The sequence below is a fragment of the Protopterus annectens genome, chromosome 11.part0, assembly GCF_019279795.1.
Source record: "Protopterus annectens isolate FY-2018-M chromosome 11.part0, PAN1.0, whole genome shotgun sequence".
Classification (NCBI taxonomy): Eukaryota; Metazoa; Chordata; order Ceratodontiformes; family Protopteridae; genus Protopterus; species Protopterus annectens.
In genome coordinates, this window is record NC_056745.1 from 1,217,297,726 (window position 1) to 1,217,319,230 (window position 21,505).

The window sequence follows — 21,505 nt, forward strand, 5'->3', positions numbered from 1 at the left end:
ACACAATGGCGTACTGGGCATGCCCACACACTTAGCAGTTGTAAAGGGCCATCTTGTATGCACATGGATTCTATACACAGAAGGTCGCAGTTTGGAAAGTACTGTGTGTCCATCTACACAACGGCATACTGGGCATGCTCACACACTTAGCAGTTGCAAAGGGCCATCTTGCATGCATGTACACAGATTCTAAACACAGAAGGGCGCAGTTTGGAATGTACTGTGTGTCCATCTACACAACGGCGTATTGGGCATGCTCACACACTTGGCAGTTGCAAAGGGCCGTCTTGCATGCATGCACACAGATTCTAAACACGGAAGGGTGCAGTTTGGAATGTACTGTTTGTCCATCTACACAACGGCATACTGGGCATGCTCACACACTTAGCAGTTGCAAAGGCCATCTTGCATGCATGCACATGGATTCTAAACATGGAAGGGAGCAGTTTGGAATGTACTGTGTGTCCATCTTCACAACGGCGTACTGGGCACGCTCACACACTTAGCAGTTGCAAAGGGCCATCTTGCATGCATGCACGCGGATTCTAAACATGGAGGGGAGCAGTTTGGAATATACTGTGTGTCCATCTACACAACGGCGTACTGGGCATGCTCACACAGCAGTTGCAAAGGGCTGTCTTGCATGCATGCACACGGATTCTAAACACGGAAGGGCACAGTTTGGAATGTACTGTGTGTCCATCTACACAACGGCGTACTGGGCATGCTCACACACTTAGCAGTTGCAAAGGGCCGTCTTGCATGCACATGGATTCTAAACATGGAAGGGCACAGTATGGTATTACTGTCCCCACGTACATGAGGTCCACTCACATGTATTGACCAGTACACACTCAGGAGTTATCACAGTTGTCTCAGGTGCATATCACAGAGGTACACACCACAATCTACAATGTAGCCCTCCGACATCACCATGTCATTGGACCAGCAATACACAGCCATACATTAACACAACACCATGTGACTCATGACCAGTGGACTGTACATAGGTCTACAGCAACTGTGCAGACTACACATGTACCGACAGGGTTCTATCATGTGTTATGCATTGCAATGATACCACTGTACATAACCAGGTCGGCTCTACACATACCAGGTGCCCTGGGTCTTACACAGCTGTGACAGATGACTGTCGCTGTACACCAACGAACACACATGTTTGGCTATGTCATACATGTAATTGCAGTGGATTTGTGCATGGACCACACACACAACACATATGTACATAGCATACCTTTTGCTGTCCTCCATGCAGACAAGTGGCTACAGCAATCATACGCACGCAAATGGAAGGTAGGTCCATGGCTGTTGAATGCTAACAGTACATGAGGCAGCAATGTTGACCGAGGACACATTCCCTCTGTACTAGTTACCCATGACACCCATCATATCATACAACAGTCCATGTGTTATGTATGTCAACACACATGTCCACCAATTGCAATGCATACAAACATGGCTACATGACAGGCATGTAGGACCAACACATATGTACAATCCGTAGTATGCATGCAGCTACCATGCATGTGCAGTAGCTGATGTAAGTAACTCATCTGTGCCTAACTACAACATGCAGTTGCAATGCATCCCCATCATTGACACCTGTATATGGTGACATACTGACAGTACGGTAGGATGTACAGCAGGTATGGATGGATGTGTGTACATAAAGTGGTGATCCACCTGTGTAGATGGATGTTTGCTGGGGACAGCTCACAGGTGTGTCACACGCCATCCTACTATTACATGTGCAAACAGTACGCTATGTTACCGTTACTTGACGGTGGAGACATAAAACCTACACAGCGGTCAGGTGTTATCGACAGTACGTCACTTGACACCTGTAACACTTACATCCTCCCGTGTGCATATAGCAGCACAATTGCCGAAGGTAGCGTTGGTACACATAATGCGGCCAATACTGCTGCATGTCTGTCAGACGTATCATCATATAGCAGGTGTATCATTCACAGTACTGCCATGTGTGTTTGCTTGTGTGACCATATATGCCACATATGGTGAGGAATACATCCCAATTGTTACACACCCCTGTACACTGTTGTAGAGATCTGTACATACTGTAGTGTGGAAAGCATGATGTAGGCAGGTGTGGTGTGTGTATCACACACATCAGCTATCCATATGTGTATGACATTTGTGGTCTCCACAGTGTGTGTGTGTGTGTGTGTGTGTGTGTGTGTGTGTGTGTGTGTGTGTGTGTGTGTGTGTGTGTGTGTGTGTGTGTATGTAGGTGTGTATGGCTGTCTGGTGCATGGAGTGAGGGTGTATGCTACCATACAGAACACACAGGATCCCTAACCCCTCATGGTGATGCAGTCCACTACCCTGTTGATGCCATTGGTCTCAGCCGCACTGGCTACCTGTACATGTTCTTTCTCTGTGTCGCGTTGTGTGGGTTCACAGTACTGTGACGGTAATGACCACATAGGCAAGGATCCTCACCTCAACACTATGGGGTGTGCATTATAGTGTTGTTGACCCCGTGAGTGTGAGCATGTTCCTGTAATGTGAAAGGGTATTACTGCTACACAGTGAGGCCTCATGCTATCAAGTGGCCTCTGACATTATCATTGGCCAGACCGCTGTGTACATCCCCTGCACTATGACAACATACCTGTGATGTGACCTGGTATGGATGTCACGTCTCTAGCCACTGTAGCCTATTAAACTGCCCACATGCTTCTGGATCAGTATATGTGTGGACATCTGTGTTATGTTAGACTTTCCAACAGTCAGGCTTGAGTCTACGTATAGCATGCTGATATTGCCATATGTGCCTGTGAGTACTCCACAGTTACACATGGGAGACTGCAAACAGTGCTACCTGTAGGCACATGCAAGTAGACCATAAGGAGGGAACTAGGACATCATTACCAACATGCTGTTACTGTTGTTACCGAGACACATACTGTGAACATATAACAATGCATGCTAAACCTGTACTACATGGTATGTCTGGTGCGTGTCAACAGTACACAACTAATGTAATATACATGTCTCTCACTATTCACACACAACTAATGTAATATACACTTCTCTCACTATTCTTACACAACTAATGTAATATACACTTCTCAGTATTCTGTTCACCCTGTGCATCAGACCATTTGAGCATGTCCCTGTACAAATGGTGTGGATGACAGGGATGTGGCACAGGCTTCATCATATGCACAGGGTGATAATGTTTGCCAGGGGCATAGGCTGCACCAATGGATGACATGTTGTGTGTGGGTAAAGGCCAGTGATATGATTGGACATGTCTGTTCAGTATGCATGTGGGTGTTGTGGTGCCCTCCAGATGTCTTTCCTGTGTGCATGTATGTGTGCACACAGTTCTGCATTTTGTAAGGCCTACACGGGGTATTATTGACAGCTCCAGATTGTACAGACCAGGTTGTACAGCTCACTGTGTCCGGCCATGGCCACGTGACCTGTGCCTGCCAGGGGTTACACATGCACTACCAGGCGGAGGTACAGCTTGGCTACTGTCTGACGACACATGTCCACTGGAACCATGTCCCTGCTGGGAACATCCAGGGCCATGTCCACATGGCCTGCTGTGTGCTGGTGTGGACAGCGCAGCACCAGCTGCACTGCTACTGCTACCAGCACCATGGGAGTGGGCATGTGAGGTGGCACGCTCACGTTGACCTGCACTAGGTGGTGTAGCTGGCCTATGTCCACATGTCCTACGCCTCACTCCTACCAGATGTTCCTGCACAGACAGCTCACGCTCGCAGATTGCCATGCCACGGTCAAGGATTCCGACCATGTCACCCAATCGCATGTCCAGAACATCAGCAATCTGCTGTTGAGCATTTGCCAATGCCTGGATATTGTCATTTAGGATACGGATAGCGGCCCTCTGCAGCCTCTGCCCTTCTTTGTTCTGCTGTTCAGCACATGCCTGTGCCGCCATTACAGTCTGGAACATGCGTCTGGTGATACCAGCTGCTGTGCTCTGTCCTGCAGGTACATGTCTGCCAGAGGTCCTCCTACGAGCAGCACCGGCCACATGCCTGTGTGGCACATCTGCAGTCATTACACTGACACCATCATGTGTAGACACACCTTCTGTAGCCACCAAACATTCCTGTTCCACGCTAACAGACGCTGACTGTCCTTCCTCTATGGCCACTGGTGATGCAGTATGTGTTGGCAGCAGAACTGTGTGCGGGGAAGAGGGGGACATAGCTGGGATGGCAACCATTGGCACAGATTCAGCCCCTGACAACCCTGCCTGTACCTCATGCATATGTTCATCACTGCTAGTATCTGTGGGGACACTAACATCAGATGGACCGCAGGAGCATAACGCACCTACATCACCTGTGAATGCAAAGAAAGACTCTAAATTACAATAGACACTCACACAGACACACAGACACACAGACACACACACACACACACACACACACACACACACACACACACACACACACACACACACACACACAGACACACCATGCATGTGATTTGACAGATGGCATGCAGCATGCCTGTGATACAGCAGAGGGCATGCAGCTCAGACATTAATAGTGTTAGTAAGCATACCTCCCTGGGGGGCACACTACAGCAAGCAGGTGTCATATCAGTAGCCATGCAGTTCACACAATCATGGTAGTATGCATGCATCCCCGTGATACACCATGTGGATCAGAACAGGATAGCAGTACACATGGCTGACGTGACCTTGACATGTAATCTGCTGACGTGTGCATTAACATGCATACATGTCTGACACAATGGTGTCCTGACACATGTACAGCATCATAATGGGCATCACATTGCGGTGTTGTCTGTATGCTCTACAGATAGAATGCATGTTTAGCAAATGTGCATGAGCATGGAAGGGTAGTGTGAGCTGTCTACATTGCTATACAGTGTGAAGTACAGACACTGTGCCATTGCATGGCAGCATGAGGCATCTATATTGCTGTACGATGCATAATATGTACACATTGCATAGCCATAACTGCATGCATACCCATGACATAACTGTGGATTGTGACCCACGATGCTGAGATGTATACACACCAAACCATGCTGTGTCAAGTGACAGGTCACTGAAGGACCTACAGATGACACCCATGCACAACAACTACAGGGTCTTAGCTGCCTGGCAACCATGTCAAGTCACCATTTCCCACATGACATTGATGTACCACACACACGAGGTGCACAGCTAATGGTGATGTCCTACAGCAGCAAGGGAAATGTACAGTATCTGTGGCCTGATGTGGTGTCAATGTCTGTGGAAGCTGTACCGGTGACTACTGTCATGCTATGACACAGTCGTGATGTTCAACAGATCTTATATGGTAGACTTCACTGACACCTCCACTAGCTGTGCACAGGCTTTTAGGATGTCCAGTGTACCACATAAACTGTATAATCAGTCAACTAAGGCTATAATTGGACCATGTGTGGACAATGTGCAACAGAGTGTATACACATCACATCTACTGTATGGCTACGTGTCTCTGGCCACCCCCCATGGCCATGTGTGCACATGTGTTGGCCAAATGTGTGTGATGGCCATCTATCTCACATGTCTGTGTTGTCCCATATGACATACACCCATAGATGTCAGATGTGTCACCATCCACAGGGCTATGTCTGGGACATGTCAGATGGCACATCACAATGTGTGCACCCAATGCAGGGGCATATAACACAATGGTGACACCTGTGGGCTGCCCATATCATAGCTCACTGTGAGGTACTGTTTGCGTACCACACATGTTGTTCCAATGCATACTACATATGCCTCCACTGTAGAACACCTCCACCATTGTATGCACAGCTGACCACACATGTAGCAATGACAACTACTAACCTTGACATGAACACTACCAACATGTGACTGGTGTTCCACACCTGGGGTTATCCCCTCATTGGTGGTTTCTGAACATATGCTAATCAACCTTGTTAGCCACATCCCGGCACCACACCCTTCATGGCATACACAGTACATGAGTACTACAACACCTACTACAGACGTCTTATGACAGTGGTTGTTAATGTCATGACACCCGTGCAGATGGACAATGCACATACAAATGCTGAAACATACCCCAGTGCACTTCATTAGCACGTACATGACTGCATGGATCATGCTATTCCACACAGAGCCATGATGGTATACACTAGATAACAGACGCCACTCTGGTGGTCAAGTTCCATGGACATAATGTACAACAACAGGTGGAGGCTGTTGCACAGTGGTGTACAATCCCATGGGTGGGGTAGCTCACTGGTCAGCCTCAGTAGGGCCAAGGGATCCCTCATCACATACTCCAAGACTAGCTACGTAAACATTACTGCGACACATTCCGGGGTGTACCAGAAGGAATTATGGTGGTATGTCAGTAGTCGATGGCAACACCCACATCTGTTCTCACATACAACAGTCACTCAGGAACATTGCAGACCCAGGTGATGTTGGCAACATGCTGGCAGATGGATTCAATGGTAACATTATACCCTCTCACTCACTACAGGGCCACAATCCATGCAGGAACATTGCGGTGTCCCTGCGGTCACACCTACACAGTACTAACCTGCACTCTATATGTCCTGGGACACTGGCCCCATGTCACCTTCCAAAGTCCCAGGCTGTGATGTCCACAAACCTCTGAATGACATGTCTCCCCACTAGGCCACAATATTCAGTAATAACCTTGTATCAGACATTGTGGCCCCTGAATGGCACACAGCAACATTTATCACACTCCACACAGGTGGCACCACAATGCACGAGTGGGACTATAGTCCTACACACCTGCCTGGACTGTTCTGCACGGCTATGGGGCACATCATCAAGGATGTCATTCACAGAGCCACCTGGGTTGGACTTGTTAGGGCCAAAGCATGGCCCCTACACCTGGTGGACTCCTTTCATACAGTTACCAGGGTAGTTGATGATGGTATGGGAGTCCACACATACTACATTGTCCTCTCATTGCCTTTCAGCACCGTTCTCCATTGTGGTATTGACAATATACACATCCACCTGCACATCGTAACCTATGTCTGTGGATGTTATGCAATGTGGCTCATGCACAGGACACACACAATGAGGGTAGCATACCATAGTACCTACTGCATTTCAGTTACATTTTGCATACCACAGTCCTCAGTCATTGGGCCCCTCATGTTCCGTATATGCTTCCCTGAGGTACAGGCTAGCACAGAGGGACTTTCCCTGCTTAGCTTTACAAACCCCTGCATACAAAGTGCCATGATTGATCCACCAGCTGATACTGACTCCATCCATACGTGTGTCACTGTGACAGATACCTGATATGAATATCATGGCCTCAAGCTGCATGACACAAGGTCCATGGACATCACCTTTACATTACACCATTCACCCACTATCACATAGGTGGTAGTCCCCTACATACATTTCACATTGTACATGTTTGTAGTACACACGCATGTCACACCCACTCCTGTGATTATCGTATTGCCACTGTGGTGTGGATATCCTTCTACATGGCCACACTTATCTATACTGGGTGCGTAGCTGGTACTTAGGCACCCATTGTACCTCTGAACTCAAGACTTCTAAACACATTCAAGGGTACACCACCCCATTTAGGGTGTACCTTACAAAATAGCTACAGCTTTACATACCACAACATTAACACGCCATGACATTTATTGAGCTCCGACAGCTAAGGTATGTGGCTGAACTACGGAAACCACGTCTGTACACATTTGCATACTACATACTCAGGGATGACTTCTGCTGAACAGACAGGGCCCATGTCCAAAACAATATTAATGGATATACTCCACATACGCGACATATGCAAATGCCACTGTGAGCAACATGCTCATGGATATGTGCACACACGCAACAATGAGTGGGATGTGCTTGAGGGTTATATTCCAAACTGGACACTCACTATGCTTTGGAACATGACTCCTATGTATATCACGCAGGGGCACTCAGTAGCACTGTTCATGTGATACCTCCCTTGGTGTTTGGGAGACACATGTATGCCAGGGATCACTGCAGTGGCTGTACTGTGCAGAGGTGCAGGTAACACATGGCTCTGCTGATCACAGGACACTACCCTAGAGAGGTGCCACTGGTGTGAACACTGTAGTTGTGCTTACACATAGACTTGCCAGACTGCATAGTACCCCACTATGAACCTGTGAAGCTATTACATGTCCTTTGTGCATGGTTACTTGCTAGCCCTTCCATTTAGATTAGCTATCATGCTATTACAATGTCCCGTGCCTACAAGCCATATGTATCCTGTTATTGTACATGCCAATAGACGATACCTTTGGTATGCATGATATGCCTGTTATGCTGTGTAGATATCTGACATATCTACCTACAATACTATACATTACACATATTTTACATAGTATCCCATAATGCCAAGCATACTTGCACAGCAGGACCACCATAGACATGTCATTGTTGTTATATGCGCATACACATGCCTACTGTGACAGTATATCAACATATACTATCCCCGGCTATGGCACGTACTTGTTGGACATACCCTACCACTGACGGCAGGTTGTATGTAATTGTTCTGTTTACAGTCCTCATGTAGCATCCCTTGTGGTGTCTGTGATGTGTACCTTGTGGCCCACTGCTGGACGCACAGTTTCTACAAGCTTAAGTATGCTCAGCAAGACATCACTACATAAATACCTTTTCCCACATTATGCATTGCGGACACTTTTAATTAATGCAAACCAGGCTATACATACAGTAGATAATTAATACAAAACATGCGATACATAAACTTACATACTGAGTGTTCTACATACCTTGTTATCGTTACGGACTTTCATCTCTACCTCTCTCACACACTGCTTACACGGGCATTTTGTAGGAGCATACGGTTTGAATTTCCGGCAAGTCTTCCTTATATACGTTGATACCCGTAACATGTGGTTTCCTGCCGCCTATTGGTGTTTCTGAGTGACTAATTACTTGCATATCAGCTGAGCAGCTACTCCATTCGCCAATTATACGGCAACAGTGGGGTATAATTGACTTCTGCACTTGGGCGTTGCCCATTTGCCCTACCTTCGGGGAGACGGCCTGTATTGTGTTTTGTTATGTGTAATTGCAAATGCTATGCATAGAGACAAGTATACTTTGGATTCATGTCCCCCGTGGATTGTGTGTGACAGCTAGAGTATGTGGTTCAACATGTAGGTGTACCTGTCATCCCAACATCTGTTAACAGACTATTGCAAAGAAAACCTGTAACATCACCGTTTGTTCCATTATACAACGGCTGCAATTTTGCATGGCGCCTTTAATTGTGTCTCTCACAAGGTATGTTGACGGTTCTGCAGCTGTAATTGACTGACTGGATGTTTGTGCTGTTATTACAGTCTGTATTGCTATAATTTCTAGTGTGGGGGATGTCGGTGGGTGTACGTAGCATATACAGGTTTGTGGGGCTTGCATTTCTACATATTCCATATATATGTGTGTGGGCTCCGGCCCTAATTAAAGAGCTATCAGTTAGTAGACTTATGTTACGGGATTGTACATTGGGCTGTTGTTAATTGGTTTCTATATAGTATGCAGGTGAGGTTGATACTTCCATACTTCCGGAATTGCAGCGATATGTAAAGGGATATGTCTGCATGACAGCTATCCCATGTATTTCTGTCCCAGATATTTGCAGTCATTGCGGTTGTGTTGGTAATGGAACCTCTTTGCCATGGGTTGCCACCTTTTCATATGGCCATTGTTGGACACTTCCAGGACACACAGCGGTGTTACAGGCCAACACATAGCCACGGTCAGTACACAGGGTAGCACATACTTTTATCCTTAATACATACCTATTGTTGTGGGACTTTGGCTACTCATCATATTGCATGTAACATTCACGTTTCTCACATACAGGCATAACTATTTAATGCTATATTACATTATATATGGGACATATTAATGTCCTACGATCTCGGACATTTGCCCTTTATAATGTTTTATGTCAGGACACACCTGCCCAGGGAGGGGCTGTCCTTCCTAATGTGGGACAGGTGGTAACCGTATGCTTACGGCTAGCTATATCCACACCTACCGTAATGATCTACCTCCGAGTTGGCACTAACAGACACACGGAACCCTCAACACACACATACACAGACAACGGCACTCACAAACACAGTTGAACTTAGTACCTACGTGGACTGCAACACCGGCAGCGGTGACTAATTATCCATTCATATCATCATACTATTACTCGCGGTTGTACTGTTCCGGTACTGTGCTCTTTCGGTCTTTCAGCCTCGTGGTTAGGCATGTCGGTATGTTACACATTCCATAGTTGGCGGTATCCTAATTATTTGTACCTCCAAGGTGTTATGAATGTCGTTGACCTATCTATATATATTTGCAGATATCGCTGAATCCGTATATATCAACATATATCACTCTATCGCCCCTTCTATCTGTATTATATATATGTATATATGTGTACATATATATATATCTATAAATATATATATATATATATATATATATATATATATATATATATATATATATATATATATCTGACGGGGAAAGTGACAGGCATGCTACACCTTTCATTGTGTACTTGTTGGTGTATACTGTTTCCTGGACTCCACACTTTGTGTCTGTACCTGTCACATTACACACCTGCCGTAGGTTAGGGTTGCCAGCTGTCCCACTCTGCGAGGGACAGTTCCTCTTTGGGCAGTTGTGTCCTGCAGAATATTTGTAAACATGGCAAATGTCCTGTGATTTTAGAACATACTTATTTCCTATAGTTGATGTAATAATCGCATAAAACAGTTATTCTGTATCTGAACCAACAAACAGAATAAGTAAGTCAACATTACAAGAATGAGCTTTTATCTAGGCAAAACAGTGCAGTTCTGCTTTTCGTACTGGCCGGGTGTATGTGTCGGCCTGCAGACATCTGACGTATGTCCCACATTAGTCATTTGAAGAGGTGGCAACCCTACCATAGGTACATCTTGCCTAGCAATAATGTTAGGTGATTCGATACATGATTGCGTGTTCTACACCTGGCAGTGATCGTTTTACTCTTCAGAGCAGGTGCTATTAGTACAGGGGTGAATAATGCTGGTTTCACCTGTTCTGGACATCATTGACTGTGATCTGCGCGATATTCGGAGTAGCTTATCCCTGTTTTGCGCATATCCATATAGTCATATTTAAACGTCACTTACCAGCAGTGGGCAATGCATATTCCTGGTAACGTGTGCTAAACATGATCTGCTGATCTGCATCCGACATCCATTACTCGTGCCTTTGGGATTACGTTACATCCCTTGCAGGACGTGAGACCGGGAACATGCACGATGGTCACTGCATTTAACATATGGCCATCTGGGATTTGTACACGTGTTATGTCGTTTTGTACGTGGAGTATACTATGGCTGTTACTCCATACTGCACTCACATGGGTAACTCAGTTAGTTTACATATTGATGAGTCCAGTTAATGATATGTCCATGTGATGTTTACTGGATGTACTCCGGCATTGGGTATGTATATCTCAATGAGCCACACACGATACTGTGCTACACCTTCAAATGACTGTGGGTGGAGCATGCTGGGGTGACAAGTACCTGTCATGGGTACACCCCATGCCTTGACACAACATCCATGATTATATTATGTGGAGCCCTTCATTAATGCAGCAGGGACTCTGTGCTGAGTGTGTGCAGAACAGTGCTTACACACATGTGCTCCCACGATTGCCTCTGTTCCTCTATGCGACAGTTGGTTACTCGATGTTGTGGCGACAGCGGACACTGTTTGCCCCATTTGGTGTATGGCCTCTGACAATCGGCCGTGTACCTACCGATGTACCTGGGAACCTATACACACAGCACCACCATATGCTGATAGGCGCATGTACTGTTCAGGTGTTGACATTCCTTGTTCCAATAGCTGTTGTGTGTACAATGTTTGAGGGCTGCCTATGTAGGATTCACACAGTGGGTCACCTAAACATTACAATTTATAGGTGGTCGTGCTTGTGTGCCATCCATTTTACTGTGTGTGCAGGTGGAGAGGTGTGTCAGTCCGTAGGGGCCTACACTGTCAGAGTATGTGCTATATGTCCACTCTTTGCCAAGGTGTAGGCATATTGGGCATGCCTCCGTCTGCCTACTGGGGCTGGCACAGTGTGTTCATGGTCTGAATCCCTCTGTGCCTGTGATGGCCTTGGCAATTGCGGTGGGCTATGAGGGCCTTCACCATTTTGTCCCTGCTGCAGCTGTTTCCACAGGATCATATTATGTAACATGGCACATACTATGACGATGTGGGCACACGTGCCTGGAGAGTACTGCAAGGCTCCACCAGATGTGTCCAAGCACCGGAACTGTGATTTCAGCATCCCGAACACACGCTCTATGATGATTCTGGTTTGTGCGTGTGCCTCATTATGGCGTTCTTGCATGGGTGTGTGTGCATTTCTGATGGGAGTCATCATCCACTGCTCCAGTGCATAGCCAGCATCCCCCACAAGGTGGCCATGTGGGATGTCCCCCCTGACAAATACCTGATACAGCTGTGAGGCATGCCAGATATGGGAGTCATGGTAGCTTCCAGGGCTGCCAGCACACACATCCATGATAATGCTCTGGGCATTGCACATGACTTGGCAGCTGATGGAGTGGAATCCCTTGCGGTTTATGTAGCGCCTACCATGCTCACCGGCTGGTGACTTGATTTGTATGTGCGTGCAGTCTATCACACCCAGTACCTCTGGGTAGTGTGCCACATGGTGGAAGTGACGCATATTGCTGGCCAACTCCTCCTGAGTTCGGGGGAAGTATATATGCTCATTGGCATGTGGTAACATGGCATCCAGGAACTGGTGTAGTACCCTGGATGCTGATGCCTGTGAGATCCCATTATATCTCCAGTTGGCCTTTGAAAGGTACCTGTGGCTAGTATTCGCATGCTTACACATACCTTCATGTCCACTGGGATGGGTTCCCCTCTGTTATTTCTGGTTCTCAGGTGTGGCCGGCACAGCTCCACTATTTGCTGTAAGATGTCCCTGTCCACCCTGTAACGCTCTACTATCTCCAGATCATGTAGCCTTTGGTAGGTTACCCTTGGTCTGAACACTCTTCTCCTCCTCTGGGGCCTGCGGTGGTTGTCAGCATTATCCTCCACAACACCGTCAGTCTCTAACACATGCTGATGAATCACAGCTATGGCAGCTCCCAACATGTACATTTTAAAAGTTCCCCATGTGTTTACACCTATGGTGCAGTGTTTGGGAATTCACAGGTGTGTGTTGGGTGCTTTCACACTTTATACTATTGTGCTGTGAACACCGATGATGTCATAAGGTGTGTATGTACGATCGTAGCTACAGGGTATCTTATGTGTTTTACTACCGGAACTACTATTGTGGTGCCTTTGGTGTTGAATTACATTTGGCTGCCATGGATTACCTCTTGACCTTCCCTTTACATTTCTGCACGTTCCACCTACCATTTTCTGGCATGCATCCAGCAGCCTGCTTTCATTTGTACTTTCCTAGACCTGGCGTGTCTTGCGTAATGTGTGCTATTGCCGGTCTATTGTCGGTTTGCTTTGCTCTGCTATGACAGATCTCCTATCTTTGCAATCCAATGCCTCCCCTCCTTTCTTTGCATTCCGATGACTCAGCCTATCCCGTTTTGCAGTTTTCTGTGAGCAGACTTGACAGCTGCCGTTGATTGGCCGCCGTGAGTTGATTGGTGTTGATTGCTCATTAGTACGCCGATTACCCTACTTCAGCATTTCCTTCTTTTCTTCCCTTGACCTTCCTGTTTGTGCTATTGTTCATGCCGCATGCATCTGCTTACTGGGTTTCGGGCACGTTTTCATCCTCGTACACATGCGCTTTTGGGCACCATGTGTGCTCTCAACTAAACGATTCTATACCTTCCTCCCCACCCCTGTCCTGCAGCTTTGCTTAGCAACAGCCAGGCCAGATTTGCATTGCTCCAATGTGCTTGCTGCTATGGTGGCACACCCCTCTGCTGATGTCATGTATCTCCTCTGAGCCACTCCTCGGTGTTATAGCGCTGTGCCATATGGTTCAACCTTCATCTGGCGGGACATTTGCGATTCAGTATTATCTGCCTCATTTGCATGACATTGACTACTAATTCATAGTTACCGCGCCGAACACTGTCGCAGGCCCTTAGCATCCCTTGCACCTTGGTTGTGGTGTTCCATGCCTACCATTGTGTATTACGGTGTAAACCTGATTTGTATTACATTGCGATTTTATGACATTTTTATATATTTTCTTTATGTTCCAGTTTGCGCACACATGCCCTGTGGTTGTACTGTGTGTTACTGTGGACATGACATTAAATGTTGTTTTTTAGGTGTTGTGCATCTTTTCTTATGCCATTGACTGTGTATTTAGCCATTGACATATGTTAACTTTGTAATACATGAGTCTGGTCCGCTTCCATAGCTCTGATGTTCTGTTTGGGAAAATGTAAACCGTGTTTTTTGGTTTACATTTCCGTGGGCTTACGCTACACCTGCATCACTTCATGAATCACTATCTGCCTTCATTTGCATGGTGCGACACTGCGGATGGGGTGATTAGCATACCTATGCCAAGGGCTGCGCAGTTCTGGCGTACGCCGGTAGTGTACATGGTATTGGATCATACCTGAATCACTCGACAGCCATATTTGGCGTTATTCCGCCTATGCTACGCCTGCGCCTGGCGCAAGCTTCATGAATCCCAGGGATAAACACACATGCACCTACATTTTTTGTTTTATGTTATTTTTTTTATGTCTGATCTGGAATGCAAAAAATTCCATCTTGATCAGACTCTATTTTATCCTGAGCCCCCAAAGGATACCATAACAGAAATCATCCCCACATAGCATAACCTATAGAAACTTCTCACCCAGTTCTAATTGCTTTAGAAGGGCATGCCAGATCCTTTGCAATAGTTTAATTATGTAACTTCTCAGTCTTCCTTAATCTCCTCATTTTTTACATTTACATCCTTTCCCCAGGACTGTGGCATACTGGATTCTGAAAATTATATATTTTCTTATATATATATATATATATATATATATATATATATATATATATATATATATATATACATTCCATTCCTCTAAAACTAATCAACTTTGCATTTTTTTCTTTTACTGGTAGACTGGAGTGTGGGAATTACAAACTAACAGGCTTTTTCTATTTTCTCCTTTTCATGAAAAACTATCTTTCTGGTATTAAATATACTCATACTGATATTCCATACTGTCTCTGTATAACTATTTCTGGATTTTTTTTCACATGCAAATTAGTGATGAAAATGAAATTTTATGTTAGTCTATGAGGAAATATAAAAGTTTCATAATATGTTTATTTTTGCTTGATTTCCATATTATAGGACTTGTTTCTTTATGGCTTGAAATCATATCTACTCCTAGACGTGTCTTACATGGTCACATCTACATTCTTTCAATTCATGGTGAAATGACCTTGTCTTCCTTTGTCCTGCAGTGAGTGCATCAGGTGAATCAGAAATTTACAATCTCACCTCTTCCACGTGTCTTTCAAGTAATGGACATATATGTACTGGTATGACCTCATCTTTTTCTAGAGCTGATGCAAGGTATGCTCTGCATTTGGAAACCATTGATGAAAGTAACAATAGTATGGGAGAAAGATATATATTTAATTATGCATTTATTTTATTTTTGTTTGTTTTCCAGATGCTGGCAATATGAGCAGACAAGATAATGCCAGTGTTTCCTTTATCTTATCCATACTTGCAGTGTGTCAATGTGAGTATCAAAGCATGCATATACCACAGAGAAAAAAAATCAGAAATTATAGATTATACCTTCAGGGTTGGTGAAGACCTGTACCAGTGGTGTGTCTTGTCCCCCCCCCCACTTGTTTGTGATTGTCATCAATAGGATATTGATGTGCAGCCAAGGTTTAGAAAGTATCCAGACTGGGGACATGAGTGGTGCATCTTTGGTGTTTGAGGTGATAATGTCCTGAGCCATAACTAGGTCAGGATGAAGACAGGTATTTGCCCATGGTATGGGAGTAAAATACTGGGATGGTTTGGCTGAAGCTCTGGAGCCCTTAAAGCACTAAGAATGAGATGAATATGTGTGGTAGTAAGCGTATCAAGCTGCTTTTTACAGTTTTTAAGCAAGTAGCTTGTTGCAGCAGTGAAAATAACTTCTACTTTGAGAAGAACTTTGTTCTTTTTTTTGTTGTTTCTGGTCCTCAAGTTGTTAAATTGAGGGGATCACCAGTGTAGGGATCTGCATAGGACCCCAGATCAGCGAGTTATACTTCGAAGAGGGACAGCATCCAACATCCTGATTTTGGTATACCTAACTGTGAAATCAACCCTGCCTCTAGGAAGAAATCATCCCAGGGATGGGTTTCACCAATTTCAATACTTCTCAGTGCCACAGTAATGAAGTCTTGCTATACTTGGAACAGGTAATGACATTCCATAACATGCTGTGTTAATGAATCTAATTAGCTAGTCTGAGTGTGACCACAAACTCACCTTAGGACTTGGCAGGCCCCTCAATTTCTTAGATTTACCTCTCAATATTCCATGACTGAAATTTACTTTCTTGATGTCAAAGTAAGAAAAGATGAATTAAACCAGATTAGAACTGGTTTGTTTAGGAAACATGTTAGAAAAAACACGTTCCTACATAACACCAGTATGCACCCGAACCACACCAAGGTCAACATCATCAAAGGCCAAGTACACAGGATTATACGACTGTTTAATGATGATGATGAGCTACAAATAGCCCTGGACCAACTTAAATTTGAGTTTTTAAACAGGGGCTATGATGCTAGAACTATAGATAGGTGCATTCTAGATGGTTGGAGCAATAAGGCAGATAGATGTAGACCCTATTGTGATACACACACGACAACTTGAGCAAGCGGGCAAGTCAATTATCGTGATGAGGTAAGGCATATACATACAGACACAGATAACACACTTAGGATGCCACTCACTTTTTCAAGCAACATAAGTGTGGCATGTGATGTAGTAACCAAAAATTGGGGTATTCTATCCACAATTGACAACCTACAGGGTATAATTGGTACTAAGCCAAGTTTCACTTTTAGGAACAATAGAACATTGAGAAATGAACTATGTCATAGTAATGCCGCAACCAATACTGTCAGTAGATCAGATAGATTGGGCACATACATGTGTAGAGATTGTGGAGCATGTAAACACATACACAATGGCAGGACTTTTACACATCCCTCGAAGAAATTCAGTCATAGCAGTAATCTCTAGGCTGATTGTACCACATCAAACATTGTCTACTTCGCCTACTGTGTAGTATGCTACAGCTTCTACATAGGTAAGACCAATAGACGCCTGAAATACAGGATCCTCGACATTATAGGGATATTAGGAACGGCAAGGAGAATAGTGTGAATGCTATGCACAACATGAATACAGGACCTGATCATATTTTTAAATTTCTGGTTTTACAAATATTGTCTGAGAAATTAAGGTGGGGTAATTTATCTAATGATACAGAAGCTGTTGAGCAGAGATGGATTATAAGATTTAATGCAGACAAGCCCCCAGGGTTGAATCAAATGGTGTCACTTAAACCTTTTTTAAAAGCTCAACCTTTGAAACATTGATTCTCTTGAATTTTTAGATTTTTAATATGTTACAATACATTTTCTATATATATTTTACATTGTATTTTAGATTGTCTGATTATTTATTTCTATAAATATATATATACACATATATATATATATATATATATATATATATATATATTAGCATTTTATATTTCATATAAAAATGTTTAATGTATGTATCTATATAAGCTGGATGCACTAGTATTGTGTGTGTGTGTGTGTGTGTGTATATATATATATATATATATATATATATATATATATATGAATTTATATATATATATATATATATATATATATATATATATATATATATAGTTATAGTGTTGTTGCTAGGATTATCAGATTATTTATATATAGTTATACATTATACAAGGTTATATACATTTCTTATTTATCTTAGCTATAATTCCTTTAGTGTATGGTCTTTTATTTGCATAACTGTGCTAATATGTACTGATGCACTAATTGTTATGTCCTTATTGGGTACAACTGAAATTTTGAAACATCATATGACTAACCTCCAGTATTTAATGAATTATGGGACTTTTAACTGTTGTCTGATGAAGGGGTAAATCCCTGAATGTGCTTACCACTGTTTTGTAAGGATTTATTCTTTGTAACTTTGTTTTGATTTTTTCTTTATTTTTGTAATAAATTTCCCAGCTGTGGTACTGTCACTTCTCTTACTTTTGTTTCCCCTCAAGTCCAGTTGTAGTTTTTGGTTTTAATAGATCTCTCTGTATGTCAGTCCTGGTATTGCAGGCAGGAAGCCTGCCTATAACTCCAGGATGGAGTTTCTACTTGTCTCTCTTTTTTCTTGCAAGACAGTCCATATTTTAGCAGGTGAGTCATGCAAGAAAAAAAAAAAATGCAAACTGGCAAATTTCCTGAGATTTTATGACAAAATGTACTTCTTATGTTTGCTATAATTATTTTATAAATCAACTATTTTTATCTGAAACAGTATATGGCATAAAATATCTTAAACCACTCAAATTCCATTAGTGAGCTTTTATTTTGGCAATAAAGTGAGGTGCAGTGCCTTACACCACTTATATTGTTTCTCTTGCAAAATATCATGTTTCCATAAAAATGTTCCACTTCATATATCTAAAAAGATGACAACCCTTTTCCAGGTCTGATATACAGGTAGAGCTGCTTGGCAAGGCCATCCTGTGCAACAGCTTCAACTGTATAAAAGACAGATTAAAGCAGGTATGATTACCAGCTTGGCTGTCGTGGTTGCATTTTTCCAATCAAAAACAGGGACAGGCATGCAGGGGCCCTTGCCTACCAGAGAAATGCCTCTATTTTTAACTACCACACTGCGAGTCATCATGTCAGTAGAGTTCTGCAGAGTCTTGCACAAAACACATCTCTGCATACACATGGTTCTCGCCCCCCAAATCCCAACACCTACTGCACTGATCCACCTATATGTGGAATTACTTACTGTAGGTAATTTATTATGCAGCCTGGTATGGCCTACACTACCTAGCCCAAATACAGGTAGAACTGCTCCTTCATCAATACTTCCTTTTTACTTTATTGGGATTCTCCATTAATTTAGTCCTATATACTGATGAATCTCACTTATGTGTAAAGTTGAATTAATCAGTGGTGGTGAGCCCAGTTCTCCTTTTATAACTGGCTGTATGGCTTTGGCAGTTTCCCATTATCCTATATGCTCAGTTTGGTGTGATACTCTACACCCAAGTTCTTTTCATATCTCGATCAGTGTTTCTTAATGTCCAGCACTGTTATTATTAACTCCCCAAGTGATGTTGACATCCTACATAAAGGCCTCACTGAGACCAACGACTGGTTTCAGAACTATGCCCTTAAGCTCAATGCCAAAAAATGTGTCGTCATCCTCTTTGGGAAAAACCTGGTTCCCATGAATAACCACATTGATGGTCATGCACTAAACACAGAAGGCATTATAAGAGATCTGGGAACACAGGTTGACAGCAACCTCTCTTTTGATGACCACATTGCTACTGTGGTCAGAAAGTCCTTCTATGTGGCACATCTCATTACTAAGGGTTTTGCATCCAGGAAGAAAGAGGTCATTGTCTCCTTCTACTCTTTCCTCATTAGGCCAATCATTGAATACAATGCCCCTTTTGACATGTACCTCACTAAACACCTACAACTGGAGAGGCTGCAAAAGTACCACACAAAGAGGATCCTAGGCCTTAAACATTTGTCCAATATGGACAGACTAAAAAAACTCCAACTATTCTCTGTCTCATATCACCTACGTAGAAGCGATCTCTGTTTGACTTATAAAGCCATGTCTGACCCAGCTCTGTTAGAAATGCTACATCTGAAGAAATCCCAATCCTTCCACACCACACACTTCAGAGACCTCAACCTCATTACCACAATCAACAGAACATGCTGGAGGGACAGGTTTATAACCCAGAGACTGCCCATGCTATGGAATAGACTTCCCATACATGTCAAGCAGAGTACCTCACTGGCCCTCTTCAAGAGAAATCTTGATGAGTGGATGGGAAATAGAAAGTTCACCCCAAGGATTACTGCAGTGGCTTTACTCAACAGAGGCACTGGGAACTAACGTCAGGTGGCACAATGCCAGGGTAATCCTATGAGCTGGGCTTGTAAAGGCTCCAGAGCCATTATCCTAGTACACACCTATGAACCCATGAGCAAAAGGAGAAAGAAGGAGAGAAGCTTTACACATTTACCTATCCTCAAAGATCTCTTGTTAGGAAAAGTAAGTAACCCAAATGTATTATTTTCTTAATGGAAATTTGCTGTGACAGTAAATAGCATTTGGTTAGAATCCCCATCATTGCCTAGTTATCCTGGGAGGTTAAAAGTTACAGTATTTTCCAGCAGCACAGCCATGTCACAATGTTTGGTGAAGGTGTGGACAGTGATCCATACAGTAGTTTCTGTGTATCTAATCTAGGATCATTGCTAAAGTAAGCTGCTGAAGTTGTTGCTGTTGTATTGGAAGATGCTCTGTCAATGCTTTATACGGCTTTAATCACATAGCAAAAGACAGAACCATGGCTAGGATGGAGCAAAGAGGGCAGTTGTGCTGGGTGCAAGTTGTCAGGGGGGGCACAAGTGGCAGTGTAGAAGAGGCACTGACTGGTACCCACAAATCAGTGGTATGAATGCTTTGTCACTTGCTAGTACAGTATCATAAGTCATGTAAACAACTATGATCTCAGTCATGTTCACTTGTATTTTTTGTTTTTACTGTGTTTATGAGCAAATATGCATATAAAGTTATCTAAAACACACATAATCTAATGCAAATTATCAAAATGCATCTACCATTAATACACTTTTAACATAAATGAAACAGCAAAATAAAAATAACAGAACCAAACTAAAAATGCTTTTATTTGGGGGATGTAGCCCCAGTCCCCTGGCTTGTACACATACACTAACTCCATGATCATACAATATCACAGCTACAGACTGCAAAGAGAGTGAATCATTGCGGGTACACTAGCAGAAAATGCACTGGCAATGATTTCCATAATGCAGTGCATTACATTCACAAAAAATGCTGATGCTGTAACAGAAAATTTTCTGACAATCATTTTTATAATGCAGTTGAAACTGTATACATTGAGACAGTGGCAGCCTGAATACCTCAAGCTGCTGTTGTCCAGGTGATAAGCATTGCCAGTGTTCTTACAGAAAACACACTGGCAATTCCTTCCAATATACAGTTGCCATCTCCTAAAGAGCCAGAAAATAATAAAT

General features: G+C 43.5%; 1 protein-coding gene across 5 annotated transcripts in view; it reads left to right on the top strand.

Moving 5' to 3' along the window:
* The window catches only part of LOC122815798 (CD276 antigen-like), a 278,889-nt gene that overhangs the window by 43,317 nt on the left and 214,067 nt on the right, over positions 1–21,505 (top strand). For 2 of the 5 annotated variants that reach the window (XM_044088591.1, XM_044088593.1), the window contains exons 2-3: positions 15,477–15,701; positions 15,802–15,873. In XM_044088591.1, coding sequence (XP_043944526.1) covers positions 15,695–15,701; positions 15,802–15,873 — 79 coding nt within the window. In that variant the 5' untranslated portion in view covers positions 15,477–15,694. The remainder of the gene's footprint in view (positions 1–15,476; positions 15,702–15,801; positions 15,874–21,505) is intronic. The other 3 variants (XM_044088594.1, XM_044088595.1, XM_044088592.1) reach the window with 3 other exon arrangements.